This window comes from Poecile atricapillus, chromosome 12 (assembly GCF_030490865.1).
Source record: "Poecile atricapillus isolate bPoeAtr1 chromosome 12, bPoeAtr1.hap1, whole genome shotgun sequence".
Taxonomy (NCBI): Eukaryota; Metazoa; Chordata; class Aves; order Passeriformes; family Paridae; genus Poecile; species Poecile atricapillus.
Genome location: NC_081260.1, coordinates 946,215 through 973,757, shown reverse-complemented (window position 1 = coordinate 973,757; position 27,543 = coordinate 946,215). Strand labels below are relative to the sequence as shown.

Genomic DNA, 27,543 nt, shown 5'->3' with positions numbered 1-27,543 from the left:
CTGGTGGGGCTGGGGCCGGACAGGGCTACCCGGACATCTGTGTTTGAGGATGGCTGGGCTTGGCTGCAGAGTTCCCAGCAGCAGGGTCACGCAGGAAGCTGGGAGGAGCAGGGAAGGCTCCCTGTTTTTCCAGCTGTGCAGACACATGGGCCCTGCAGGTCCCACAGGCCACTTCCCCTCTCCCTTCCCCGAGCCACATACTCAGGCTGACACACACAGAAATCTGCCTGGACACGGAAAAAAAGGCAGGAGCCAGGGAGCCTGATGCAGGTTTTTTCTGTACATCAGTGTTTTTGACACCACAGCCTGTTGCTGCATATAATAAAACAGAAATCAGAAAGAGCAACCAGAATACACACCCAAAGGCAAAAAACCCTTGGCTTAAAGAAAGTGCTGCCGGGCCCCCGGGGGAAGGCTGGCAGCAGGGCTCCAAGGGGGGAAACGCCTGCCCTGGCTGGGGAGAAACACAACACAAAGAAAAAACGAACCAACAAAAAAAACTCACCCAAGGCTCCCGCTGCCAAGCGGGGAGAGCCAGAAATCCCCCGATTGTCCCGACCTCAGTCCTGTTAGCACCTGTACAATAAAACTGTACCGGCCCCGAGGCAGAGCAGCCCGCGCCCGCTCCCGCACACAGCGGATCCCGCACAGAGCGGATCCCGGGACAGCGGCGGGCGCGGGGCACGGAGCGGCTGCGGGATCGGCTCCGGGAGCGGCTCCGGGAGCGGCTCCGGGATCGGCTCCGGGAGCGGGGCACAAGCTGCCGAAGCGGGGGACGCGCTGGGGGCCGCGGGCTGCGCCTGCCCGGCGGCACCGCCGGGGACAGCGAGCAGCAGCACGAATGAGATGGAGGAAGGAGCACGGGAGAGGATGGAGCAGTGGGGCTGGTTCCCGGCTGCGGCTGAGCGCTGGCAGCGGGAGCCAGCTCCAAAGCCAAGGGAAGGGGCTGTCCCCTGGCTTGTGGCCGGGGAGGGACGGGAACCCCCGGGCCTGGCCGGCCTCGGGGCACGCTGGAGAGGGGCGGGGACGGCCTCATCCCACAGCCCGGAGCTCACCATCACAGTGATACAGACTCAGCAAAAACAAAGAAAACATTACAAATTAAATACTAATTAAATAAATACTATGGAAGACATTGGGAAGGGGAGGGCGAACGGAAAGGCGCAGTTCCGTAGGGTCCGGTGGGGAGGGGCGGCGGCTCCCACCCCTCGCTGCCCCATTGAGCCCCTCTGAGCAGGGGCTCCATCACCCACCGGAGCTGCATGAGGCGGCAGCGACCGCCACTGCTCGTGGCCGGGGGACCTCGGGAAGTCCTTGGAGGCGAGGGTCCTCCCTCCCCAGCTGGCGGAGACCCTGAGGAGAGTAGGAGCGGCTGCTCAAAGACTCGGGTCCCTGCTGCTGGCGCTGAGAGAGCTGCTTCCCCTTGGTCCTTATTATTGCCTCGTGATGCCGGGAGTGGCCTGTCCCCGTCAGCTGCTCCAGGCCTGGTACTCCACCACCGAGCCCAGCAGCTGCAGCAGCTCGGGCTCGTAGTGCACCAGCTCCACAGTCTCTGCCGTGCCCGGCGCCAGCTCGGGGCTTGCCGGCACCTCCTCCTGTGCCAGCACCTGGCTCAGGGACACCTGGCGCTGGAACTCTGCCCGGGGCAGCGTGGCCACCTCCAAGTGCGGGAAGCGGGCCTGGAATATGCGGGAGGACAGCTTCAGCCGCTTGAGCACATCAGAGAACAGGAACCAGTTGCAGGGCCTGCGAGGATGGCAAGAGCACGGTGGGTTATAGGGGTGGAGAGGGCTGCAGACCCTCCTGGCACGCTGTCCCTCCCCTCGGGCACTGCTCTCCATGTGCTGCTTTCCCCCAGGAGCCCACGGACTGGGGTTTGATCACGGCCTCACAGGTCACAGCTTTTTAAAACGCTCACAGCTAGGCAGGGACACTGGTGTGAAAGTCCTGCCTTCAACAAGGTCCTGGCAGCTTCCCTGCCAGGAATAAGCCACATGGTCAGGAAATGGAGCTTCTGGTGTGGTTTATTGCTGGAGGGCATGCTGCACGTGTCCCTCTGCATGGACAAACACTGTCAGGCACAGAAATTCGCTGCATGGAAGAGCAGTGCTTTGTTTGCTGCCTCTTCCAAGTCACCCTTTGCCCCAGCAACAGGCACTGTGTCATGGGGAATGCAGGTGGGAGTGCTGTTCCAGTGCTGGGACTGATTTAGCCACGGTGGAAGGGAAACCATCTCAGAGCCATCAGTGTGAGCTGCTGCTAAAGGGACATGGGGCTAGAAGCAGGATCACAGGGATGAGAGAGGGGAGCTTCCTGGTACAGCACAGGGACACTCAAGGCAGCAGGATGTGCCTGGCCATGAAGGCTGGGGGGAGCCCTGATGAGAACATTCCAGGCTGTGCCAAGCCAGGCACTGCTTCCCCAACTTCCCCAGTGCCACAGCCACAACTTCCCTTTGCTGCCCAGAGCAGCTGTGGCTGCCCCATCCTTGGAAATGTCCAAGGCCAGCTTGGATGAGGTTTGGAGCACCCTGGTGTAATGGGAGGTGCCCCTGCCCATAGCAGAGGGGTGGAACGGGATGAGCTGTAAGGCCCTTCCCAACCCAAACCCTTCTGGGATTCTGATTTTCATGATTCCATGAAAAAAAAACCACCCAAGATACACGAGCAGCTCTTAACCCCTGGAACAACCAAAGTGCCAGGGCTGCAGCCAGCCCTGGTCCTGCTCTGTGCTCCAGGGAAAGGCACTCACCCCCGGGAGACGGACACTTGGAGGTTGTAGCTGGGAAGCAGTGGCTTGTCTGAGAACTCAAACATGAAGTTATCTGCTTCTTGCTCCTCTTCCTCCTGGTCTGAGCTCCCTGGAGGGTTGAGCAGCAGGTCGCAGCCGATGCTGTCCTTCCCCTCTGCAACAGGACAGAGGTTGGCACTGCTCAGTCACACCCAGCCTGTGCTGGCACTCCCTGGCCACTGCCACGACCCCCCGGGCACCTCCCCACAGCATTCCCACAGCCAGGTGAGAACTGCAGCCACCTGCTCCCCTGCAGCCCCTCGTCCCAGAGGAGCACGGAGCGCTGGCTGCACTGCTGGCTCACTGGCCAGGTGAGGTGGGGACAACATCCTGAGCCGTGGCAGGAAGCTCAGGTGGGACAGAGCACAGCCTGCACCATGAGCCACCCCATGGTAGACCCCAGACTCTCTCCAAAATGACCTTGGCTCCTCTCCCATGCCAGCACGGAGCTCCTCAGCCTGGAAGAGCCTGGATCAGCCAGGTGGATGTGGAGAGGCTTTGCCTGCACAGGCCATACCAAGGAAGGCACAGCGAGCACTCTGCTCTTCCAGAGCTTCTCCACCCAGATCCCACCCTCAGAACCCTCAGCAGATGATCCTGGGGAGCCAGCACCCATCCCAGTGAGGGCAGCAAGGCTGTGCCACCAGAGATTAATCCAATCAAGCAACAAGCATGAGGGGAAATTTAAGGTAGATATACAGAAATTCTTCCCTGTGAGAATGGTGAGGCCTTAGCACAGGGCTCACAGCAGCTGTGGCTGCCCCGTCCCTGAAAGTGTCCAAGGCCAGGTTGGTTGGGGCTTGGAGCAACCTGGGACAGTGGAAGCTGTCCCTGCTCATGGTGGAAGAGTGGAATCAGATGGTCTTTAAGGTCCCTTTCAACTCAAACCAGTGCATGATTCTATGACTTAGAGAATTTGCCTGGGTGTTCCAGGAGGCATCTGAGCTCCAGCAGGATCTGTGTCCAGAGGGGATGGAGAACAGCAGGCTGGATCCAAAAGCATTTAAAATCAGGTAACTTTCCTATTTACAAATCTGAAAAGCTCCTGTTGAAGAGAAGCTTGCTGCCTGGATTTTGTTATGAAGAAGTGTGAACAGTGTTAAGTTTGCAGAGTGGCGTTGTCCCACTGAAATAATACAGGAGAACTCCAAAAACTTCCAGGTAAGAGAGTTTAGATTCTAGAGGGAGCAGTGAGACCCAATGTGCCCCTGAGCAAATAAACCAATCATGCAAAAGTTCAACCCCACACACAAGAGAAAAGGCTGAAAAAAGGAAAATCTTCTGGTGTGCTGCACAAGGAAGCTTCACACACCCAGCTGCTCACCCAGCACGAGTGGGATTCCAACGGAGGAACAACAGCAGATGACAGGAGACACTGGCTCAGGCAGGGTCTTGGGGGAAAAACAGTTATTTCCTAGTGCTGTCAAGGGAAAAAAAATCTCTACAAAACAGGGTGCTGAAATTGTCCAAATTTGCTGTAGAATAGGACAAAAATAAGTGACATGGTTATTGATCCAATGTTGCTGCTAGCGAAGCTCAGATGCCATCACTGAAAAGCCTCAGATTTCCTGAGGAACTCAGAAAAAATAATTAAATGCATTTAATGTGGCAAAAATAGGGCTTGCTGTCTGTCCTGAAAGCTCAGTCCTGTCCGTCTGCCCGTGCAGAGGCTGGGACAAGGACAGGAACATTCTGTACCAGGCACAACAATGCCTGTCCCAGGTGGAGACAAATCCCGGACTGGGACTTTGTGTCTGGAGCTCCAGCAGCACCAAGCACAGGACACTGATGGATTTTCCACACCTCAGAGATCCCACACCCTGGCTTCCTTCATTATCCTTCTGTCTCCAGAGAGTTGCAGACCTCAAGGAAAATGTGGACAGCATTCCTGTCTCAAAGAATAGGAACAGCTCAAGCAGGGCCAGGGATTTCTCCTGTATCCTGAGGGATGTCCAGTGCTTCAGCTGGTGGAGCTGATGGAAAGGCAGATTTCAAAGGACTGATCCACTGGAGGAGAAGAGCTGTTTGCTGCCCGTGATGATTGAGAGCAGCTCGGTTATTCCAGAGCAGAACCAGGTACTCCCCTGCCCTGAGCTGTACCTGTTCCAGGTGACCTGAGGCGACTGCTGAGGTACCTGAGCCAGAAAGGGACATTCCAGGACACACAGTAAACAGGCTGTAAAGAAAGCAACCCATGTTCCAGGCTGGGGCATCCTGCTCTTTCTGCGGCTCTGGCAGTGTCCGGCAGCAGCGCCTGGCACGGCGCAGGTGACGCAGGGCTGGCACCACAGCTGCTGCTGCTCTAACTGATCCCAGGATGATGGGGAGGAGGGTCCCTTCTCGTGCCTGCTGGAAGGAGGCCTGGCAGGGTAAGGGATCACTTCCCAGCTGTGTTAGCTCCTGCCTTGCCAGGCAGCCTCCCAAAGGCAGCAATGGGAATGCCCCATGGATGGGGCGGCAGGGAATTAGTGATAAATCAAGAGGGGTAGTATCTTTAAAAAAATCACAAAGAACAGCTATTCTTCTTTGAAAACACTTGTGACAGCTTTGAGAGTGAGAAATTCTGAGGAAGGAGGCTGAGGTTTGAACTGTTCCCTTGGCAGGGCTGAGGTGCAGCAGCCTACAAACAGAGCTCTCAGGAGTACAGAATTTCTCCTGTTCTGGAATGGAAAGACATCAGGGTCCTCCAAGGACAAGTCCTCTACCAAGAGTATCCTCCTGAATTTGTTTTTGTTTCTAGAAGCATGGTGGAAGTTATGAAGGTGAGCAACTACAATCAACAGGCAGCCTCTCAGCCTGCCAGCATAAATGCTCCAAGTCCTTACGGAGGGCTCGGGAGTGCTGAACTTGGAAGAGGCTGGAGGGACTCCAGTGTGCTGCAGGCCCATGCCAGATCCAGAACATCTTCCACTGTAACCACAGTTTTGAGAAGTGACAGTAAAGGCAGAAGTCAGCCCTTCACTGGGAAGAATGCCTGGTGTTGTAAGAACAGGACCTCCCCTGGATGAACATCTCCCCTCCAAAGCAGGGGAGAGGGATGGGCAGCTCTGGGAACCTGGAAGTTCAAGACTTCTACACCTCGAAGGAATGAAGGACACACTTGTCTTTCACCTTCCTTGGTGACTGGTTAGCAGGGGAGCAACAAGAACTGCTCCAAGAATGACACACTTGGGATCGACAGCCAAAGACCTCAGGAATCCCCAGTCCTGCGCTCGAATGGATGCACACATTCAGCTTCCCAAAAAGACCCTTCCAGGAGCAACTCCCAGCACGTATCACCACAATAAGGTCCAAAGCATGAGGAGGGAGGGATGTGGCCAAACCCGAGGGAATGAGTTTTACACAGCTTCACCTCCTGCCCTGCTGCCGCCAGCCCGGCCCACGCTGCACTCACCGAGCACGGAGCTGCTGTAGAAATCCCAGGCTGTCCCAGGGTCTCCATCACTGCGGCCCTGCAGGTCTGACAGGTAATCTAGAGAGGGGAAACAGAGAGGGTTAATGCTCAAAGCATCATCCTGGTGTGCTCATCCTCAGATCCAGGGGGAGCTGCTTCACCCCTGCTGCATTTCCCACTCGGCATTATGGCAAAACTGAACCACGGCTGCAGGAAGGGTGTCCCCGCTCAGGAGTGGGCATCACCCCAGGCCCCCAGCCAGGACATGGGAGCTGAAAAGGGAAAACAACAGACAGTGTGAAGTGGCTTGGAAGGAAAGATTCCTAGAGCAGTCCTGAGCTCCAAATCACCATCCCCTAAACTTGTGTGAGTAGTTGAGCCTGGAGGAGCTCACAAAGTCAGTGGGCAAACAGATTTTTTTCTACACTGGGGATTTTCTTTCTTTTCTCTGTCTGGGAGCCACCTCTGGCTGTCCCTTCCTTGCTGTTGTGGAGAAGCCACAACACTCATCTTGTGTGTACACAAATGGCACTGAACGCAGCCACAGGGATCCAAAGCAGCCCCTTCTGCCAGCAGCAGCATTTGGGCAGGGCTCTTTTGCCAGAGAAGGCAGCATTATTTGCCAACAAAAATCTGTTCCCTTAGGTTAAATAGTAGAACCAGGGACTGTGGAACAGCATCTCCAAGCAGAGCACTGTCTTTAGTTGTGTGACCACAGCACAGCCATCTCCTTGCACACTGAAAACTGAAAAGTGGCTTATATCTTCTACAGGAAACACAATTGTATAATTAAAGTTTGGGCGGTAAAAACATGCTTGTGTGACAGGACAGAGCTAAAGACTGAGTCATTTTCTGCTCAGGCCCTTTTACACCCAGATTTGGCCCTGTATGCTGCCAGAGGGAAGGTCTGGAGCACTGTGACCCCAGGCCTGGCACTCACCACAGAGGAAGCGCTTCATCACATCGCTGGTGGCCAGCTTCACTGCTGTCTGCCCAGAGTATGTGGCCAGAGTGGGATCAGCACCATAGGAAAGGAGAAGCCACATGGTTTCCAGGTTGTCATTCGCTACTGCATCATGGATAGGCCTGCAAGGGCAGAAAGGGACCGGGAGCTCGCTAAGGAAATGCTCTGGTTTGGGTTAAGATCCATCTAGTGATGACCAACGTGAAGAGCCCACCCTGCCCCCTGCCCCACGCTGCCCTGGCTCACCTGGTGCCATCCTGGGCGCTGCAGTTGACGTTGGCGCCGTGCTGGAGCAGGATGTGCAGGATGTCGATCCAGCCGCGCGCGCAGGCCTCGTGCAGGGCCGTGTAGCCCGCGTTGTCGTGGTGGTTCACGTCGCTGCTCTTCTTCTGCAGGCAGTACAGCACCACGTCCTGTACAGCAAGAGCACGGCTGTGACAGCCAGCCCGGCTGGGGCAGCAGGGCACGCGCAGGAGGACACAGGACTCACCTTGTAGCCCAGGCGAGCTGCTCGCTGCAGGAGCGTCTCCCCCGCGTTCTTGTTCACAATCAGCCGCCGAGCCCCGGGAGGAACGTTCTGGGCCGGGGGCAGCTCAGGGGAGCTCCCTGGGCTGGCCCGGTGGGACTTACAAAGTGTCCACAAGTCCTGGGGCTTCTTCAGAGAGCACATTTTGGGCTGGTTGCAGCAGCCTTTCCCCTGGAGAGAAAGGAATAGAACTCATTGGCCCATGTGGCCATGACTCACGGGAGTTCCCTTCTCTCCTCACGTGTTCCACTCATCCGTTCAAGCCATACCTTCCCCTCGTCACAGATCCCTGCCAGGTGTTTGGTTTTACATTTGCGTTTTCCTGATGGTTTCTCCAGCTCTTCCTGGACAGGAGAGCTGTCGGAGTGCTCCAGGAAGAAGCCATTCCGAAAGTCCGTGCGTCCTTGAGGTTTCCGGGGGGATGGGGATAGCCTGCTCCTCAGCTGTAGCTCTGTGCCTTTGCCCTTCCCTTGCTCCTTCTGCTTCCGGTGCCTGCAATCTAAAGGAGAAATGTGAATGAGGAGCTTCAGGAGGTACCACACTGAAGGTCACCCAGACCTCTGCCACCTCTGCAAGACAAACTGTCCATCTCTGAGAGCTGCACAGGAATCAGAGAAGCTGTGGCTGCCTCATCCCTGAAAGTGTCCAAGGCCATGCTGGACAGGGCTTGGAACACCCTGGGATAGTGGCAGGTGTCCCTGCCCATGGCAGGGGATGAAAGTGGATGAGCTTTAAGGTCCCTTCCAACCTTTCTGAGGTTCCATGATTCTAAATCCAGCCTCAGGGCAGGGGCACTGCGGGAAGGAGAAGCAGAGCGAACACCCAGATTCTCCCATCTGGATGGACTCAGCATGTACATGGGACACCCAAGGGAAGACAGGAACAGGATTCATTGGGATGTGTCTTAGAGAGGCAGGACGAGCAGCAGCTGTCTGTGAACACTCAGTGCTTGCTGCCTAAACATAACAGGCCCTGCCTTGCCCTCTCACATCTTCCCCTGAAGTTAAGGAGCACATTTAAGTTCTCATTAACATGCATCCAGCTAGGAAGCACCAGGATTCCTCAAGGGAAATCCAGCCTTGTCTTCCCAGAATGGAGGAATCCTGCTCACCCAATCCTGCAGCACAAGACTTAGAGGCACTCCATGAAATGAGGAAGAGATCGGTTAAAAAGAGACAGAGGAAAGGACTTTGCACAGCATGGAGAGAACTTCAGGACTCCACTGCCACTGGAGGTGGCTCCAGGCCACAGCTTCTGAATCCCAGCTACTGCAGGTCCCCTATCTGAGAGCTGAGTCAGCAGCCTCTGAGGGAAGCTGGACAGACAGACAGAGACTCTTAACATACGTGGTAAAGCTGCTGGGCAAACCCTCCTGAATGCCACTGCACTCAAAGCTCCTTCCAGGCTCCTGTTCTGAATAGAAGGCATCCTGAAAGTGCCCCTGAGTTGCCAAGACTGGAAACTTTGTTCCTGGTCTGGCAGAGGTTCCCAGACACGGCAGGATAGTGTAGCGCTGTGCTGGAGCAGATAGCAGCTGCTGGGAGGACTCAAGCCAGCCCTGCTCCCCACAGCCCCCGGCAGCACCTGAGGAGCACAGCTCTGAGCTCCGGTGTGGCTGTGGCCACTTCATGCCCTCCAAGAGCACAGCCCAAGCACGCAGAGGGCTGGCACAGTGCTGCCATGACAACTTTCCTCCTGGAGTCACCCGTGTGACTGGACATAGCTACAGCCACAGCCAAGTGCCAGCACACACCGAGCCACAGCTCCGCTGGACAGGTCCCACAGCCTGTCCCTGCACAGGGAGAGGGGGCTGCAGACACTGCTGCCCTCAGGGATGGGCTCACCACGGATTTAGGTTTCACAGAGGGTCTGGCAGTGGAGGGGGAAGGCGCAGGAGCAGTGGCAGAGCAGAGGTGGGCACAGCGTGCTTCTCCTCACCCCTACAAACCACAGCGGGGGTTCCCCCATCACTTCCCTGCTGCTAATCCTCTCGCCCTTGTGCTCCCTGGTGCAAGCCTGCAAGTGGCCCTCATAGAGCAAGACAAAGCCAAGAGCAGCCTAGCTGGATCGGGATGGCTCTGCATCCCCCTGCGCTAGCACAGATTGCAGAGCACGGCTCCCTGGGGCCCTGCTTGTCCAGAAATATTCCACTCTGCTACCTCGTCCCATTCTCGTTTTCCCACGCCCTCTGTCTTAATCCAAGGGTAAGATCAGTGGCTAATTAGCCACATAAATTGCTGTTTACTGCTCTGGAATTTACTGTAAATGTTTTTGAAAGAAGAGCTGATCGATGGAAGCAGCCCATGCTGCAGCCACCAGTCATTAAAAGTGAGGGAGTTTCATCATCACAAAAAAAAAAAAAAGAAAACCAAATTCCCCCCAAAAATTCTGCACATAACAAACAAAAAATTCCCACGCTGGTTCCCAGTTTAGTACCAGAACCCCCTTCCCAGGTTGTACCTGCTTTGGATTTCCGCCTCCGGTGGGGATATCCCACTTGCTCCTCCTCCCGCTCAGTCAGGTATTCTCCTGTCTGGTATTTCCGACTTTTCTGCCGTCTCCTTTTCTTCCTTTTGATGTGGCCATCCTCCTCCTCCTCCTCCTCCTCATTGGGCTCCCACAGCTGCCTGGGTGATTCTGCTCTCCAGGTCAGCTCCCGGGTCCTCCTCGTGTGACAGCTGCTCCTCTCAGACACAGACCTGTCCCTGTCCCTGCGGCTGTGGCAGCGGGATGTCCTGTGGGATTTGCGCAGCTTGCAATGTTTCAAGGATGTCTCCTCCTCCTCCTCCTCCTCCTCCTCCTCCTCCTCCTCTTCCTCCTGATCCTCCTCCAGCAATGGTAAAATCTCCTGACCGCTCACATCGCACTCTCCCGTCACACCAGCAGAAGAGCCAGCAATGCTTCCTGCAAAAAAGTGGAATTTCTAGCTGACAAAAAAGCCAAGAGGATCCACAAGGCAAAGCCTCAAAGCAGGACAAAATGCAGGGAGAAGGTGATGTGAAAAGGGAATGCTCCCAGTCCAGCCGGGACTGTCACCGGCAGCCTGGGCACCGACTCACCCGACTGACTGCGCGTCCGGCTGCTCAGCACCACCGGAATGAAATCCCGGAAATTGTTCTTGGGCTTCTTCTCCAAGTAACCTGGGAGGAAAACCGAGCTTAGAGAAAACAGATCACAGACCTGTGATGCGGGAAGGGCAGTGCAGTGTCACCATAGCAGGGGCTATGTCCCAAGGGGGACAGTTTTTAATTGAACTGAGGTTGCTTTAGAATGGACATAGGGAAGAAGTTTTTGAAAATGAGGGTGGTAAAACACTGGCACAGGTTCTCCAGAGAGGTGGGGGATGCACCATCCCTGGAAACATCCAAGGCCAGGCTCGACCAGGAGCAACCTGGTCTAGTGGAAGGTGCCTCTGCCCATGGCAGCAGGGTGGAACAGGATGAGCTTTAAGGTTCCTCCCAACCTCTATTCGGGGAGTCTGATCATGCTGCAGCTCTGTTTTGGATCCCAACCCAGCTCCAGAGGGCATGTGGCTTCAGGAGAGCAGCAGTTTGGCCCCTAGGGCAGCCTGACCCTGCAGGAACCCACTGCCATTCCCAAGAGTACCTTCCTCGTGGCCACCTCCACGGTGAGCCGGAGATGGGCACTCCGTCTTCGCCGGCCTCCTACGCTTGCGCTTTACCCTGAGGCTGTTGTGATCTGTGCTGGCACCCAGGCTGCCTCGGCCTTCCCGGCCTTCCTGCTTGCCAGGCTCATGTGGATTGTCGTGGTGTTTTTGCCACTGTGAAGGGAGGACATGGGCTGAAGTTGGAGCTTCCCACTGACTGAGCTGGAGCAGCACAAGAAGGACAAAACTCCATCTCCACTGATTACGCTGGTGCCTTCCAGCTTTTTTGACACTCCAGATACATTTTTGCCCTGGACATCTTGCAACACAGCAAGGTACATTCCCCACAGCCAGGGAATGCCCAGGAGCACAGGTAGCAAGCCCTGTGCCCTCAGCTGTCCCCCCATGAGAGCTCCCTCCTCCCCCCAGCCCCACCTTTGAGGTGACCCAGCGCTCCCAGCCCATCCCATCCTACGCACCTTCCGGCCGTGCACGCCCCTGCTTCCTGACTTGCTTGGGGACTCCTCGCTGTCCTGCCCTTGACACTTCAGTCTCTTGTGGCTCTGCCTGGTGTCCCCGTCATGCTGCCGCTTGCCCTTGCAGCGTGTGCCACCCTCCTGCTTGATTTGCCCCGTTCCTTTGAGCTTGGCCTCGGGGAAGGCCTGGGGAGCCGTCCCAGCCCGCAGGCAGGGAAAGGACACGTCGCACTCCACTCGCTCCTTCTTGACCCTGCACAGATCCACCTGCTGCACACACGGTGTGTGCTCCGTGGCCGGCGGCTCCTGGGAGCCCTCGCAGCCCGGCTCCTTGCGCTGCCCATCCATGGGTGCGTCCGGCACCATTCGCAGGCCCTGCTGCCCAGCCGTTGGCACGTCGTGTGACAGATACGCCGCTAACACTTGGTTTTTGGGTTTTGCATCCGACTGTTTGAGGCTACAGCTCCCCTGGGGAGCCTCAGTCTGTGCGTTGCTCTCCTGACCGGAGTCAGCCTCTGGCCGAGTGCACTCCTGACTCTTCGGAGTGTTGTCCAGCTTCCCCTTCCCCCCTTTCCCATCCAAGGCGCCGGTCTGGAGAACCGGACCGGCCTCCAGCGGTGCTGGGTTAGCCGGCTCCTCACAGGGCTTGGGCAAGGCCTGGCAGCTCTTGCTCTTGGCCGCAGCATCCTGTTCCTGAGGCGGGAGCCGGGGCAGCCCCTCGGGCAGGCTCTGTGCGGCCGCGCTGGGCTCGGCGGGCTGCACGCTCGCGAACGCCGGCAGCTCGCCCGCCACGGCTGGCTTGCAGGGGCCGCTCTGGTTCAGGGGCAGCTGTCCTGCCGTGGAGATACCGATGGAAAGCAGCGGGGTTTGATGGTACGGAGACCAGCCCAGAGGCAGAAGTTGAGGATTGGAAGGTTTTCCATTGACGGGGCATCGCGGGTACACACTTCCCTGGACAGGATTCCAGGTGGCGATGTCCTTGGACTGACACAAGGGAGCTCCTGGAGCAACTCTGCCGTGAAGAGGTCTCCTGGCAGGATCCTGGTGCCCTTCTGTGCCAACCTGGTTGGCTTTCTTCCCACAGGGAACGCCGGCGCCGCGGGGCTCGCCCTGGTCAATGATGGAGATGGGCTCCTGCTTGGGCAGGTGGCGCGGGTCTCTGCTGAGGCTCACGCCGGCATCCTTGCTGAGCAGCAGCGAGGCCGGCACCGGGTTGGCGACGCCGACGTAAGTGCCGGGAATGGTGCTGATGAGCGTGGTGTTCTTCACCCAGGAGCCCTGCTCGCCGTTGCGCAGGAACTCGGGAAAGATGACCAAGGGCGGGGCGGTGCCGAGGCAGGAGGTGACACTGCTGCCCGTGGCCTGTGCCGCACGCTGGGACTTGGAGAGGACGGTGGTGAGCAGCGCTTTGCCGCTGGTGTGCACGGGGGTGAGGATGGGCATGGGGGGAGTCTTGCGCTGGCTGGGCGGAGGCAGCTTCTGGCGGTTGGACTTGGAGGAGAGATCGAGAGGCATCTCACTGCACTCTGGGGACGAGACCATCTCACGCTCTAGCTGGGGAGGGGACTTCAGAGGAGACAGGGAAGTGGCAGCCCCCGGTGCATGTGGCTCAGGAGCTGCCGGGGCTCTGGCCTGCACGGCGGTGCCAGAGGAGGGAGCGGTGCTCCCACTTGCTGCTGGTGCTGCCGGCAGAGCCTGGCTGGAGGGCAGGGCCAGGCCACTGCTGGACAGGGGAGCGCTCTCAGCTGCGGGCTGGGCACTGCTTCCACCCGAGGGCGGGGGGCAGCTGAGCTGATTCACCTCCACAGACACCACTTTGGCATCTGACGCCAAGGGCCTGGTGACAGAGAAGGTGTAGGGGTAGGAACGCAGCTCTGGGGAAGCGATAATGCCTGGTAGGCAACGCTCGTGCAGGTAGGAAGGCAGGACGGGGAGGGTGAGTGTGGAGGAGACCCCCAGGGCGGCCGGGAGCGTGGCCACGCTGAGCGGCTGCCCGCAGCTGGGCGGGGGGATGTACACCAGAGACTGGCTCGGGCTCAGCACAGCCCCAGCCTGGAAGGACAGGGGCAGCTTTTGCATAGCAGGGGCCTGAGAGGGGGGAAAGCAAACCCTGTTCAATGTGAAGGTGGCGGGAGTGGAGGCAGAGGTGTTGCAGCTGGAGACGACCACAGACAATGTCCCCTCTGCCAGCACGCCTGGCCCTTGTGCTGCAGTGCTCGGGGGGGCTTTCTCATTCCCAGCAGGCTCAGTCTCAGGAGCCACGGGGCAGGCTGGGGCAGCATCAGCCTGCTTGTCGCTGGGAGGATCTGCTGGTGTCCAGGCAGCATCAGCACCACTGCTCTCCTGCTCCACGGCTCTGGGGGTCGCTGGCTCCTGCCCTCTGCCATCCCCCTGTCCTGCCAGAGGGCCCAGGGTGTCATCTGTCACAGTCTTTCCCACACACTCCAGGTTTGGGTTGGGATCGGGTGGCTGCTCCTCCAGTTTGGGTCCAAGCTTTTCCTCCACCTTGCCATCAGCATCCAGTCCCTGGGCACTGCTGCCACCACCGCTGACTGCTGTGAGCTCCACCTGCAGCAAGAGGGGAGAGGCTGTTCTTGGGAGCTGTGCAAGTGGCACCCAGGGAAGCAGGAAGCATCTGCCCACCCCAGACACAGAGGCAAAACCAGCCAACAGCTCTGCCCAAAGGAGAGCACGGCTTTGCCTCACTGCATCCCTCTCAAGGAGTCCGTGAATCCATTAGTAAAAATGCTCCTCCTTGGCCTATTCCATCAGGGAATGGCCTCCTTGGACCCAGCTGCGCAGGCAAAGAACTCACCTCGGAAAGGCTGCTGCTGACACAAAACTCTTGAGACCCCAAGTGCTGGGAGCTGCTCGTTTTTGACTCCTCATCAGAAATGGGGGCTCTCCTAGGTGAGGAAGAAGACACAGCATTACGAAACCCCAAAATACCCTCCCAGAATCCCACCTCTCCCTGTCCCTGTGTGGGACAGTGGAGCAGCTGTACCTTACCCATGGTCACCCAGCCTCATCATGGGCCAGCCCAGCCTTCCCCAGTGTCACAGCCTGGTGCCACACACCTGCTCCTGTCCCCTCTGTTTCCCATTCTGTCCCACCACACCTTTCCATCCTCCCCTGAGTCTCATCCTGCTTTCCTCTTCCTCCACAGGCAGCTCCTCATTCCCGTTCCTCCTGCTTCCTCCCTGTCCTGGGACCCCCAGCCCAGCCATCCCGATGTGCCATGTCCTGCTGGCCAGCATGTCTGGACCCCTGGTCTCTGGAATGTGATTGCTTAGTGGAAAGTCTGGATTCAGAACAAGGACTGTGACCTCCTTGGAACACTCCTTCCCCAGTGGTATTCACCGGACAGCACATCCCTGGTGTTTTGCTTGGGACAAGCTGTTAGTGCCAGCACAAAACAGATCAAGTTTGGATTCTGTTGATGACATAATTTCAGCCGGATTTGCTTCTTACATCCTGAGCCTTCACAGCAGTCACAGACACAGAGCTGTGGGCACACGATTTGTCTTTGGACTCAGCACCCCCAGTGCTGGGCCCTGTCACATCCCCTTTGCACCAGGACCTCACTCTGGGCTGCCTCAGCCCCAGGACGCTGCTCTGTACCCGCACAGCCGGGACCCTGCCGGGGGCTGTTTCCGTGCCATCCCCACCGACCTTCACTCGGTGACATCGTGGTCGGTGCCTCCCGGGGCTCCCTCGGGGCTGCGGGGCCCGCCCGTCACAGGCCGCGGGCGGGGATGGCGGCCGGGCCCGTGTGAGGGGCCCGAGGGGCCGGAGCGGGCGGGGGTCGCGGGGTCCCGGAGCGGGGCCTGGGCCGAGCGCGAGGGGGAGCCCGAGCGCAGCCGCCCGCCCGCGGGGCCCGCCCGGGCACGGAGCTCCCGGAGCTTCCCGGAGCTTCCCGGCGCTTCCCGGAGCTTCCCGGAGCTTCCCGGCCCCCCGCTACCCGCAGGGCCGGCGGGACCCCCTGCCCGGCTCCCCCCGAGCAGCCCTGAGGGCGCTGCGTGGGCTCCGCCCGGCCCTGCCGGGGCTCCTCTCGGGGCTCCTCCCGGTCCTCCCGGGGCTCCTCCCGGGGCTCCTCCCGGCCCTGCCGGGGCTCCTGCCGGGGCTCCTGCGGGGGCTCCTCCCGGGGCTCCTCCCGGGGCTCCTCCCGGCCCTGCCGGGGCTCCTGCCGGGGCTCCTGCCGGGGCTCCTGCGGGGGCTCCTCCCGGGGCTCCTCCCGGCCCTGCCGGGGCTCCTCCCGGGGCTCCTCCCGGGGCTCCTCCCGGGGCAGTGGCGATGCCGCGGGCACAGACGGGGCCCAAGGAATGAGATGGGCATCGGGGACGAGAGAGCGCCCGGCCGCAGCTCCCCGGCCTGCCCAGACATCTCTCGGTTTGACGCCTATTGTGAGGTCGGAGCAGCGGCGAGAGGCTCGGCGGGTATCGCCAGCTCAGCCCTTATCTGCGGGTCACAGGGTGCCCGGAGGTGCTGCGGGCGGCAGATCAGCTCTGCCCGAGCCAGACCTGGGGCTCGTCCCTGCCCACCGCTGCTGCACCGGCCTCGGGGGACACCCGCCAAAACCCTCGGCACCCGCGGCCAGCAGTGACAGCCACACGCTGCCTCTGCGCACATAACCTTCCCCGGCTTGGGAAAATGCATGGAACAGACGCCGTGGCCTTGAGGAAGCCACAGACCAGTCGGTTTTGAGAATAAGACCCCTGAGCCACGGGAATGAACAGGCAATACACAGCCAGAGAGTTTGGCTTGATCAATCCTACCTCCCAGCCACTAATCCTCCCTAATCTGTTTGGTGGCAAGTCACAGCCCTCCCATCTGATCATTTGGTTGGCACAAACCCTCGTGGGTCACCAAAAGCTTTTAGTTCAAGCTCTTTCCCTTCCTTGGCCATTGAGAGCACAGGTCTAGTGAAGCCAACAGCACATGCAGACAACTTGGTCTCGTCAGCATCAAAGCTGTGGAGGCAACGTAACCACACAGGGCCAACAGATCCTCACTCCTCGCTGGAGCACGGGATGTGGGGACCCTCCCGGAATGCCAGCATATCCAATACATCCAACTCCACCCTGGGGCTCATCTGTGCTTCAGGCCATTTCAGACCCCAGTAAAAGGGGTTGAGTCAGCACCAGCTCCCTTCCCACAGCCTCTCCAGATGCCTCAGTGGCTTTCTCGTGCCTCCCTTCCCCTGGCGCCGCGCACGCACCTCACCTCTCCTCGTTGAGGCCACACATGCGAATCCGCTCTGTGCTGGTCCAGTTGTGCACCCCGCTGTACAGAGGTGCTGTAGAGATCATGACAGCTGCTCCTCACCCTCCAGAACCTGCTGGGGCTCCAGGGACCACTCTGCCTGCAAAAGGGAAATGGAGGGTTGGGAACTCTCCTCGGGATGATCGATTCAACCACTTTCAGAAAACTCATCCCCAACTTTGCTGCCAGGCAGATGGGGAACAACACCCCGGCACACCACAGCTCTGGAAGAGGGCTAGGAGGAATCAGCAGTTCCCTTGGACAGAATCCACTGTCCACTCATCCTTCATTAAACAGTGTTCTTGCCAAGAAGCCACTGGCTACCACAGAGTTTCACACAAGTGTCTTCGCACACTCAGGCATTCTTTGAAACATTCCCCCCACTTTTCTTCTCCTCCAGAGGAACCTCCAGCACCAGAAGACACCAAGCAGAGCTGTACAAGGTGATGGTCTTTTACAGCACTGAAACTCCAAGGCTGCACAGGACTCTCCTAAAGCAGCCCATGGCAGGTCCTAGGAGCAAAGCCTCAAACAAGGAGGGTCTCTCCTCAGCTCAGGGCTCCTGGAGGGAGCAGAGGTTTGCCAGTGGTGCTGCCAAGGGTTTATCCCCTCCTTCTGTGAGGAAGGTGCTGGTTTCCTTTGGAGTTATGGGTGGAAAACGAGAGGGAATCCAGAGATTCAGGAGCATCCATGAGGCAGTGTCGGCTGGGTGGAGCTTTCAGGGGAGAGCGTTGCAGCCAATCGTGCAGCGCTGGGTGCTGGAGCATTGAGAAGCTCTCCTGCTCCAGGGAAAAGGCACAGGAGGAAGGCAGCATCTCCTGTGCTAACAAGTGGACTCGGCCAAACCAAGCAGGACTGACTGCAAAAGGGCGAGAGATGCTGTCAAGGATGTTCAGGGAAATACTAAACCCTGAAGGTAAAGCAGGCACAGAGCCACGGCAACGCTCTCGGTGCAGCGGTGGGAGTGGGAATTAGCTGGAAGCAGCACGTGATTCCCAATCTCTGTCGGTTGTCTCTTCCCTGACAAACTCCTGGCGACACCAGCTCTGCACGGGACAAGCAGCAGCTTGTGCCATGAGAGGAGGCACACAGGGACCCGGCGGCCGGCGAGGGACAAGCCGCGGCTGTGAGCGGCTCTTCCGAGCGCAGCTGCTGCCGGGTGTCCTCGCTGCAGCCCGAACGTGCCGGTGGCGATCCGAGGAGGAGGAGGAAAAAGGGGCCAGGCACACGGGAGAAACGGGGGCAAGGCAGCTGCTGTGCCAAAGAGAAAGCGACGGACCCATCTGCACGTACGAGGGCACAAGTGAGCAAACAGTGTACGGAAATCAGAGGTCAGGGGAAGAGGGGAAACCTGCTAAAAACACACACTGTGAGACAGGAGAAATCCTCAGCAGCGATGGGGGAGACGGGCAGACGCCGAGGCAGAGAGCAGGGTCATACCCAAAGAGAACGAGGTGGCTTGGAGCAGGAAGGGGAGGAGTCTTTCGATGCTTGGAGAGAAATGCAACATAAAGGAAATAGGGGAACAAACAATCTGCGGGGATTTCACCATCTTAGGCTAAACTGAAAGAAGGGGAGGAGGAAGGTTCTGCCCCCGAGCACAGCAGCAGGACAGATGTTCCAGGAGGAATCAAAAGGGACCTTCTGTGCAACGGGGGAAGGGGATGCGTGAGGCTGCACGGCGCGGAGCTGGGGACAAGCAGAGATCAGGCGTGACCCCGGAACAGGGCTGGCAAGGGAGCAGTGATAATGGGGTGCTACGAGGAGCTGGAAGAAACAGCACGTTTGGAGTGCTCGAGTAAGAGCTGGCCAGAAGAGCCGGAACGACGGCCACAGGAGGAGAGCGGGGAGGACACAGCAACGGAGATCAACACTGTTTCGTGGATTCTTGGCCTCTGTCCTCTACAGACCAAGCGGGACACATGCCAAAGACAGGCATTTCACAGGGAACGAAGAACAGAAAAGAAAAAGAATCCAGATATGAACTCAGAGAAGGAATAAGACAGGGGCCAAGCACCAGACGTGGGTTCAAGCACAAACCAGTGGAGCAACAGCATCCTTAAAAAGGCAGACCGGGAAGTTTACTGGGAAATGCAGGGATGAGCAGCCTCCCAATGCAACACTGAGCCAGGGAGAGCAACTGCAGCCTCCCCGGGTCAGAACACTGTCAGCCGAGTCGGCACAAGGAAAGCGAGCACATCTCCCATCTCCACTGGTGCAGCTGGAAGCGACATTAAAGGGATGTAATTAAACTCGTAGGAAACCCTTGGAGAACACAACTAGGGCATGGCTTCACATGCCTGTCTTCAAGCAGAAGAAGCTGTTGAGAAACTGTTGAAGCCTTTCTCTTCCCTCACCCCTTCAGTCATGTCACTGAAGCCCTGCAGTACCCCAGTAAACTTGACCAGGGAGTTGATCTCTGTTTAAAACATTCTTTTTTCCTTTATTTTTTTTCCTGACTGGACTGGTTTTAACCCATACCAGCTCCTGGATCAGCTTCACCAAGAGGGAGAGAGGGCAGAGCCTGGCACAGAGTCTACTTAATCCACAACGTCTGCCAAAGGAAGTGTATATGAAACCACAGTCTTATTTTGATTTAGCTAAATAGGTGTTCAGCCAATTCTAATTAACGCCAAGGAAAACGAGTTTAGAATGAAGTAAGAACATCGAGGCATTCTGCGTGGGGAAGCTGATGTGGTATTAAAGCACCTTCACCTCCCGAAACAGAACGTGCCCTAAGAATCGTGAGCGAGGAAGGTGCTGAACACGCCCGCCTCCAATGACAAGCCCTCCGAGAGGTCTGCAGTGGGACTGCCAGGGTGAATCGAAAAAAAAGGGGATTTTGTTCATTAAGGCAACACATCTCATCGTTTCGCTAAAGGAAACGATGCTGCTCTGCAAACCCGCCTCTTCCAGGCTCCAGGAAAAGCAAAGCAGATGTTTTCCTTGCAGTGAAAGCGTGCTTTTACTCAGGTTAGTGATGACTTGGCTACCCATGGAAGCTCCCTTGGATTAACTCTTCTGAAATATTGCTGTCCAGTGATGGAAACAAGTTTCCTGAGATGAAGTTCTTCAGGAATGGATGTTTTTTAACCATTATCTCTAGACAAGTCCTCCTTGGAATGAAAACCCAACAGTGCCAAGACAACCATCATTTCAGGGCAGGCCGAGCAAGAGCTCCAGGACAGGCTCCCCCAGCATTCCCCCACCAGCTCCCACTACTGACAAGAATTAAGCCCATCATTTCCACGCTGACTAAACCCTGTCTGTTCCCTGGCTCTTGGGGATCCCCATGTGAGTTGCCTGAAGTGAAGCTGCCTAATTGTTTCCCGCAGCCCCTCACAGTCACACCTCCCACCCCAGTGTTGCAAAGGGGTTGCAAAGTAGATCCTGAAGCCATCCTGCCACAAACCACACTCTTCTTGCAGTGACAGTGATCCCTTGGCCCCATCAGGTCCCCAGCCTGACAACTCTCATCTCCTCAAGTGCTTGCATTGGCAAACACGTAAATCAACTTCTTGGGCTGACATCAACCTGCCGGTCACAGATAGCCAAGGGTTTGCTTCTCTCTGGGGAGTTTGGTGCTGTTGGTGTTTGCCCTCACAGATGTCACAACTATGTTGCCACCTGGTCTAACTCACTTTGATCAGATTACCCAGAGCCATGACCTCCTACAGCATCCACCTTACAGCACCTGCAGCGGAGCCAGGCCTAGCACTGCAGGAAGGGGCTTTTCCTGCTCCTCCCAGAGACAGCCTGTGCCAATCACTTCTACAAGGTGCAAACACACCGCTCTGTGGGACCACACTGCCTTGATCCCCCACAAAAGGCTTTCCACGTATTTTCCTGCTCTATGTATTTCCAACTACTAAAACCACTTGGATTTCCAGAAGCTTACCCTTCCTCTCCTCCATGCCAGCCCCAGCACAGGAGCTGCACACCGAGACATGGACAGTGTCCCGCTGCACCCTGCCTAGGCAGGTGGGAGCTGACAGCACTGAAACACCCAGCAGCCAATCCTCTCAACCCTCCTAGCACAAGGATTCCCTCTGCCTGCTCTGGGCAGGCACATCATCCCCAACTGAGGTGGGAGAGCACCAAGCAAAGACCCAACAGGCAGCAATGCGCCCCACTGCTGGCAGAGAGCTCAGACCACGGCACGAGTTCACCAAGGGGAACATCAGCTTTGCCTTTCCCCCCGCATGAGTGGCAGCCACAGCATGAGCTGGCTCCAGGAATCCCAGTGCGGGTCACTTGGTGCAGCTCAGCTGCTCCACAGCCTTTATGGACACAGTAATCGCTGCCCAGGCCGTGGTGCCTCCATCCGTGCTGGCACACAGGAAGGAAAAGGACTTCCCAGCCCTAGGGTATGGAACAGAGAAAGGCTCCCACATCCCTCGGCAGCAGGAGATGCGGAGGATGCCGAGGTTGCCCTCCCACAGCAGCGTGTGGCTCCTGTGGCCAGGGGACACTGTGGGAGGCCGGGAGCAATGCACTTTGACCCTGGAAACACACCCGCGGGAGACACCTTTGAAACATTCATTCCCAGAGCAGCAAAACCTCTAAGGAAGGGGGGTTTATACCCTGGATGGCTACAAAATATAAAACGAGGTCAGCTGCTGGAAACCTGGGTGGCATTCAGCGCTCAGAGCACAGCTGGCCACTCTGACAGGAGCGGGAGCAGCAGGATGAGGTGGGATGTGCCCTGCAGCTCTTCCTGGGGGACAGGTGGGCCAGAAGGGAACGGTCTGCAGCCACAGGCAGGTCTCCTTCCCTTGCCATAGTTTGTTCACTTTGGCAATTCTTTGTTGCCATTAGTAACGCAGGCAAGGAATTCTATTTGTTTTGATATGTGATGGTCTGGTGTCCATTGGAGGTGCAGAGGGCCGGAGCGAGCGCCGATCCTGACACCTGCCCCCAGCACCTCAGCTCCGAGCACCACTTTGGAAAACCCGGTGCAGTAAACTGCTGGCAAAAAATTAAAAATTAAATCGAAAATTAAATCAAAGAACCTATGACGGCCCTATCACAGGACTCACAGCGGGCACGATATGCAACAAGGGAAAAATTCAAACAAGAAAACTGAAAAAAAAAGAGAACAGTCTATCTTATGTTATGTTACCACTCATGCAGAGGTCAGAAACTGTAGGAGAATAGACCAGGAATGACTAGAGTGGCACAAAATCCAGCAAGGACGGGTCAGGCCACCTCTGGGGCTGTCTGGGCAGAGCGGTGTCCGGCGAGGGCGGCCCCGAGCCGGGTTTGGTCCCCGCTGCCTGCACAGCCGCCCCGGCCGCTGCGGAGCTGAGCCAGGCTTTGCCTACACGCATTTGCTTAAGCTGATTTAAAGACACAGTAACACCACACGTAATTATAGATCCTCGGCACGATGAATTGGAAATAAAAAAGAAAAAAATCCATCCCTATTTCAGAAAAAAATAAAAGTTTGCTGCACACTGGGCAGTGCTGTGATAATTGGTCCCAGCTGCTGAACAACTGGTGTCAGTAAACCCTGGCTTGTCTGCAACAACCAAAGCTGCCCCCACCAAAGCCCACAAATTTTTAAGGACTGAAAAAGAGCCATTAAGGGATGATAATGTTCAAAAACATCTCTGACAAGGTGCATATCATCCAAAACCCCAAAAGCAGTGCGCAGCCTCCCATGCCTGGGAGCCAGACTGGTGCTCCAGAGTCCGGGGGTCCCAAGGGCAGCTCTGAAGGCCAAACCGCGCTGGAGCCTGGGCTCTGACACCCGGAATGCGCCTCCAGACCCAGGTGACAGCGATGCAGCCGCTGTCCTCGACTGGCAGCCTCCCGCCAGTGCTGCCACTGGGACCACCTAAACCCAAAGGGCGGCCAGGGCAATGGAAGCGGCACAGCGGGAAGGGAAGGGAAGGGAGGAGAAGAAAGGGAAGAGAAGGGAAGGCTGCTGCAAACAGGGCCAAAAAGATGCAGAGGAGCTGCGAAGGGCACGGGATGCACCGGCCCTGCCCTAGCACTCACCCCCAGACTCCAGGGGATGAGGGTGCCAGAGAGCGGATGCTCTGTGACAGGAGAAACTCACTTCGTCTCTATTTTAGCGTGACGGACCTTTTCCCGGTGCCGCTCTGAACCGGCCTCACCCAGGCTGGGATGAGGGCACGGATGTCGCTCGCCGAGGAGCCAGGACCCCTCCCGGTACCGGCACGCTGCCGCGGGAGGGCTGGTTTCCTCCCCGGTGAGGGCGGCAGGAAGCGCCGCCTCCCTCAGCCGGTCCTGCCGCTGCCCGGCCATCACCGTGGGCACGGGCGGGGGACCGGCCGCCCCGCCCCGGGCGCCGGGGGGCGTCGGCGCGGAGCGGCACCGCCCCGGCCCCGGCCGCAGCCCGCCCCGGGGCCGGCTCCGCGGGGCTTCCCCGGCGAGCCCCCCGCCCGAGGCGCGGCACGTCCCGCTCCCGAGCCCCGCGAGGCCACGGCCCGGCCCGCGGCCCCGCGCCGCCTCCGGGGCCCCGCGGGGCAGGCAGCCCCCCCTGCCCGGGACGCGGCGGCCTCACGGCCGCTCCGGGGGCTTCGCCCCGCACCCCGCAGCCTTGCCGGGGGCCGGGCCCCGCGGAGCTGCCCCGCGCCCGCTCCCGCAGCCCCCGGCTCAACAGTTGCCCCCGGGGCCGCTCCCCGGCGGAGCGTCCCGCAGCCTCGGCAGCCGCGGCCGGGTCCCCGCGCTGCCGCACCGGGGCAGCCCCGGACACGGAGGTGGCGGCGGCCGCGCTGCCCCCGGGGAGGGCTCTTCCGCCACCGCCCGGCACCCGGCCGGCCGGCACCCGCAGCCGAACCGGCCCCGGGCACGGCGGCGGCCGGGGCGGGCTCGGGCCACGCCGCCAAACTCCGCGAGCGCCGGGCGCCGCCGTCCCACCGCCGCCCCGGGAGCGCCGCGCTGCGCGGCCGCCCCGCCCCGCCGCGAGACCCCCCGCACCGCCCCGGCAGCGGCAGGTGCCGCCGGTGCCGGAGCCGGAGCAGCCGTGCCGGGCAGGGCAGCGGCACCGCCGCGCCGTCGCGGGGCGGGGAGCGGAGCCGCCGCCGCCGCCCGCTGCCCCCCGCCCGGCGCTGTCAGTGCCCGCCGCGCCCCCGCCGCTGTCCCGCCGCAGGACGTCGCCGTCCCCCCACAGCCCGCACAGCCCCCCCCCGCGCCGCCCCACCGCCGCCCCCGGGGGTGTCCCGGGACCGTTTCCATGGAGATCCCGTCCGGACGGCCGGGAGGGGAGGGTCGGGCCACCCGCTCCCCCCCGCCTGCCCCCGTGTGCCGTGGGTGCGGGGCGGCGCGGGCCCGGGGTGCCCGGGCAGCGGGGGCCGGGGTCCAGCGCGGGGCGGCGCGGGGCGGTCGGTACGCACCTGCTTCCCGAGGCGGGCGGGCGGCGGGGGGCGGCGGGCCGGGGCGGGCCCCTGCCCCAGGCGGCGGGTCGGACCCCGGGCGCTGCGAGCGGCGGTTCGGCGGCAGCGGCGGCGGCGGAGGAGACACTGGCAGCGGCAGCCGGAGTGTGAGGGCGAGAGCGAGCCGCGGCCGCGCGGGCTGCCGGGAGCCGTAGTCCGCCCGCCGGGGCCGGGAGCCGCCGAGCCGCCCCGCGGACTGCGGGTCCCGGCGTGCCGCGCGCCCCGGCCCGCGCGGGGGGGCCGGTCCGGAGAGGGAACGGGCGGGCGCGGGGAGGGAACGAGGGAGGGAGCGCGAGGAGGGAGGGAGGGGGCTCCGCGCCCGGCGCGGCCCCGGGAGGGGCGGGGGGCGGGAGGCCGCCGCGCCCGGGGTTCGGCACGGCACGGCACGGCACGGAGCGGAGCGGCTCGGCACGGGGGGAGCCCAACGCGCACACGCCCCGCACACACACACACGCCCGCCCGACCCCGCGCCGGGGCACCGGCTCCCGCACCGGGGAGCGACGCTCGCTCCGCACCGGGGGGAGGAGAGGGATGGAGGAGGAGGCGGCAGCGGGGGCGGGCGCTCGCTCCACGCCCGGGCAGCGCCGGGCGCCCGACAGCGGGCAGAGCCGGACGGGCAGCGCACGGCGAGCGCGGCGCACGCAGCCCCGGTGCCCGCAGTCCCGATGTCCCCAGCCCTACAGTCCTCAGCCCCGGTGCCCGACGCCCCCCGCTGCCCCCCGCCCCGTTGCCCTCCGCCCGGTACCCCCCTCCCCGTGCCCACCGCCGGGCGCGGCCGCGGGGGGGATGGGGGTGGGTGTCCCCGGGCGCAGCGGGGCCGGGGCCAGTTGGGACAACGCGGACCCGCCTGCCCAGCCCAGGTGGGCGTGTGGTCCCCCAGCCCGGCGACGCTGCCGACGGGTGACCCCCCCCGGGCCCGCTCCCCCCGCCGGCTCGGTGCCCCGCGGGGCGCGCAGCGCTGCGGGGCGGGGGTCGAGGCGCCACCCCCGCGCCATGCGGGACACCGAGCGGCGCGGCGCGGCACGGTGCGGCGGCCGCAAGTTTGTCACCGGCCCCCGCCCGCGGCACCGGGGCCCGCAGGCCCGGAGGCCGCCGCACCCCCCGCGGTGCCCGGCCAGGCCCGACCCGCACCGTCCCGCACCGCCCCGGCGCTGACAGCCTCGCCCGGCCCGGGGCCGCGCCGCCCCCGGCGCCCGCACGGGCCTCGGAGACCGGCGGCCTCGCAGCGCCCTGGCGCGGCCCCGCCGTGCGGGCACCGGCTGCCCGGCCCGGCCCTGCCCGGCCACGCCGCCCCGGGCTGTGCCGGGCCCCGCGCAGCACCGCCCCGTGCCCGCTCCTCTCCCGCGGCCCCTCGCCCCGGCCCCGCCGCGCCCCCTCCGCCCGGCCCCCGCGTACCGGCAGCCGGGGGGGGCCGCGGGGGTCCCCGCTCCTGCACGACCCGGAGGAGAGGGCGGGACCCGGCCCGCGGCGCGGGGGCTGCGCGGGGACGGGCAGGACCGGCCGGTCCCGGGGCGGGGGGCGCGGTGCCGCCGCGGTGTCCCCCCGTGCCCGTGCGGCGGCACCGCGCTCCGGCGGGGAGCGGCCCCGGGGGCGGGCAGGGGCCGGGGGCTTCCCGGGGCCGGGCCCCGCAGGGCTGCGGGGTGGGCTCGGAGCGGGGCGGTGCTGCGGTGACCGCGGCCCGCGATCATCCGTGGGCGCCGGGGCGGCTGGCGGATGTCACCGTCCCGCGCCCGCGGCGGGCTGCTCGGACCCCGGTGGGCTCCGCTGCTGATCTCCGTGGGGTCCGTGCAGCCCTCAGCCCCGCAGGACCCGTTTGCTCCCCCGGTTTGGTCCATCCGATGGCGAAGTCTCTTCTCAGTTCAGCGTTGCCATGGCCGGGGCCTCCGGGAGGTGGGCACGTGCTCCAGGGTGCGGCCACCCCCAGACACATCTGGGCACATCTGGGGCGGCAGCCACACCCTGATGTCACCTGCCGGGAGAGTCCTCTGCAGCCTCAGCCCCAAACCTTTTCAGTGCCTAAGGAGAGGAAAAACCATCTCACACGGAGATGGAGCTCTATTTTTTTGCAGAAAAGGCCACGGCAGCCTGGGGCAGGAGACGGCCCGTCCCCCTTTTGGGGGCGTGGGGGCTTGGAGAGCGGTTTGGGGCAAGGGTCTGTGGGCAGAAGAGCGCTGAGCTTGTGGGGCATGAGATTCGGGAATTGTAGACAGCGCCGTGAGGGGTGGCGGGGTGAAACATGGGGCTGCCAGAACCGTGGGAAGGCAGAGAGCCAGGGCTCCACCGAGGAAGGCCGTGAGGGAGGAAGCTTTTCCTGCAGAGGGGAATTACTCCGCTTCTCCACATTGTATTGAACCTTTTCCCACTGTTGCCTCCAGCTAGTCTGTGGGTAAAAGAGGTGCTCCAAGAGGCATTTCAGGCTGGGTGATGGTCAGAAAGCCAGGCTGGCACGGCCTGAGACAGGCACATGACCCCAGGTTCATAAGGACCTGCCTTATTTGCATCCTGGTGCAATTAAAAACAGACAGTTTGAGTAACAGCCTCATCCTGCAGCTGCCTCACCCCATCCCTGCAGGAATCGCACCCAGGGTTGCACAGTGCTGACTGGGAGAGCTCTGCATCCCACCATCACATCCTCCAACACGCCACTGCTCCTGCCCCATTTAATTAGAACCTCTAAAATCTTCCGGATGGGATAAATTGCACCAAAGGACTTTAAAAGGTGATGGTGAAAAATTCTGCGGCTCTCATGTTCCAGGGAAATGGGAAGTCTGGGGAATAAGGGACATTCTCCATCAGGGAGTGGAGCTAATCAGGTACCAGTCATGGACTAACTTGAAGAAATGCCAATGGGAATGATCTGTCACAGAGAAAATATGATAAAGGAGCCCTCATTGGTAATTCCTCAAGGGAATCACGCCGGGCCTCGTGCTGCAGGGGGAGCTGGGGGCTCCTTTACCTCCCCTCCATCCTGGGGCCACGTCCCACAGGACCCCCCAGCTGTGGGCAGCCCCAGCTGCTGCCTCACCTCGGCATTTCCTCCACACCACCCTCCCGGGGACTCCTGCCGAGCTCCAAGGGCACCCGTGAGCCCTTCGAGCGCTCAGGGCAGCCCCTGACCTGA

General features: G+C 60.6%; 2 protein-coding genes across 2 annotated transcripts; one reads left to right on the top strand and one right to left on the bottom strand.

Annotated features, from left to right (window-relative positions):
- Positions 1 to 714: 714 nt before the first annotated feature.
- Positions 715 to 24,415, bottom strand: BCORL1 (BCL6 corepressor like 1). Its single transcript, XM_058847530.1, has 14 exons — positions 24,384 to 24,415; positions 16,981 to 17,119; positions 14,573 to 14,663; positions 11,761 to 14,325; positions 11,281 to 11,455; positions 10,734 to 10,814; positions 10,135 to 10,578; positions 7,944 to 8,173; positions 7,639 to 7,845; positions 7,395 to 7,561; positions 7,125 to 7,270; positions 6,185 to 6,262; positions 2,752 to 2,905; positions 715 to 1,746 (listed from the first exon to the last, which is right to left on the bottom strand). Exons 2-14 carry the CDS (start codon positions 17,064 to 17,066, stop codon positions 1,470 to 1,472), a joined length of 4,701 nt encoding a protein of 1,566 aa, XP_058703513.1. The 5' UTR covers positions 17,067 to 17,119; positions 24,384 to 24,415; the 3' UTR covers positions 715 to 1,469.
- Positions 23,164 to 27,543, top strand: LOC131583692 (basic proline-rich protein-like). The gene is made up of 3 exons (XM_058848088.1): positions 23,164 to 24,665; positions 24,760 to 26,312; positions 27,410 to 27,543. Exons 1-3 carry the CDS (start codon positions 23,164 to 23,166, stop codon positions 27,541 to 27,543), a joined length of 3,189 nt encoding a protein of 1,062 aa, XP_058704071.1.

Excerpts from the sequence above, each read along its gene's own strand:
- BCORL1 (XM_058847530.1), bottom strand. The coding sequence starts at position 17,066 with ATGATCTCTACAGCACCTCTGTACAGCGGGGTGCACAACTGGACCAGC. Across the intron at positions 14,664-16,980 it reads TGTGGCCTCAACGAGGAGAG|GAGAGCCCCCATTTCTGATG; the intron begins GTGAGGTGCGTG and ends TTCCTCACCTAG. Across the intron at positions 2,906-6,184 it reads CTACAGCAGCTCCGTGCTCG|AGGGGAAGGACAGCATCGGC; the intron begins GTGAGTGCAGCG and ends GTCCTGTTGCAG.
- LOC131583692 (XM_058848088.1), top strand. The coding sequence starts at position 23,164 with ATGTCGCTCGCCGAGGAGCCAGGACCCCTCCCGGTACCGGCACGCTGC. Across the intron at positions 24,666-24,759 it reads CGGCCCGCGCGGGGGGGCCG|GGGCGGGGGGCGGGAGGCCG; the intron begins GTCCGGAGAGGG and ends CGGCCCCGGGAG. Across the intron at positions 26,313-27,409 it reads ATGGCCGGGGCCTCCGGGAG|GACCCCCCAGCTGTGGGCAG; the intron begins GTGGGCACGTGC and ends CACGTCCCACAG.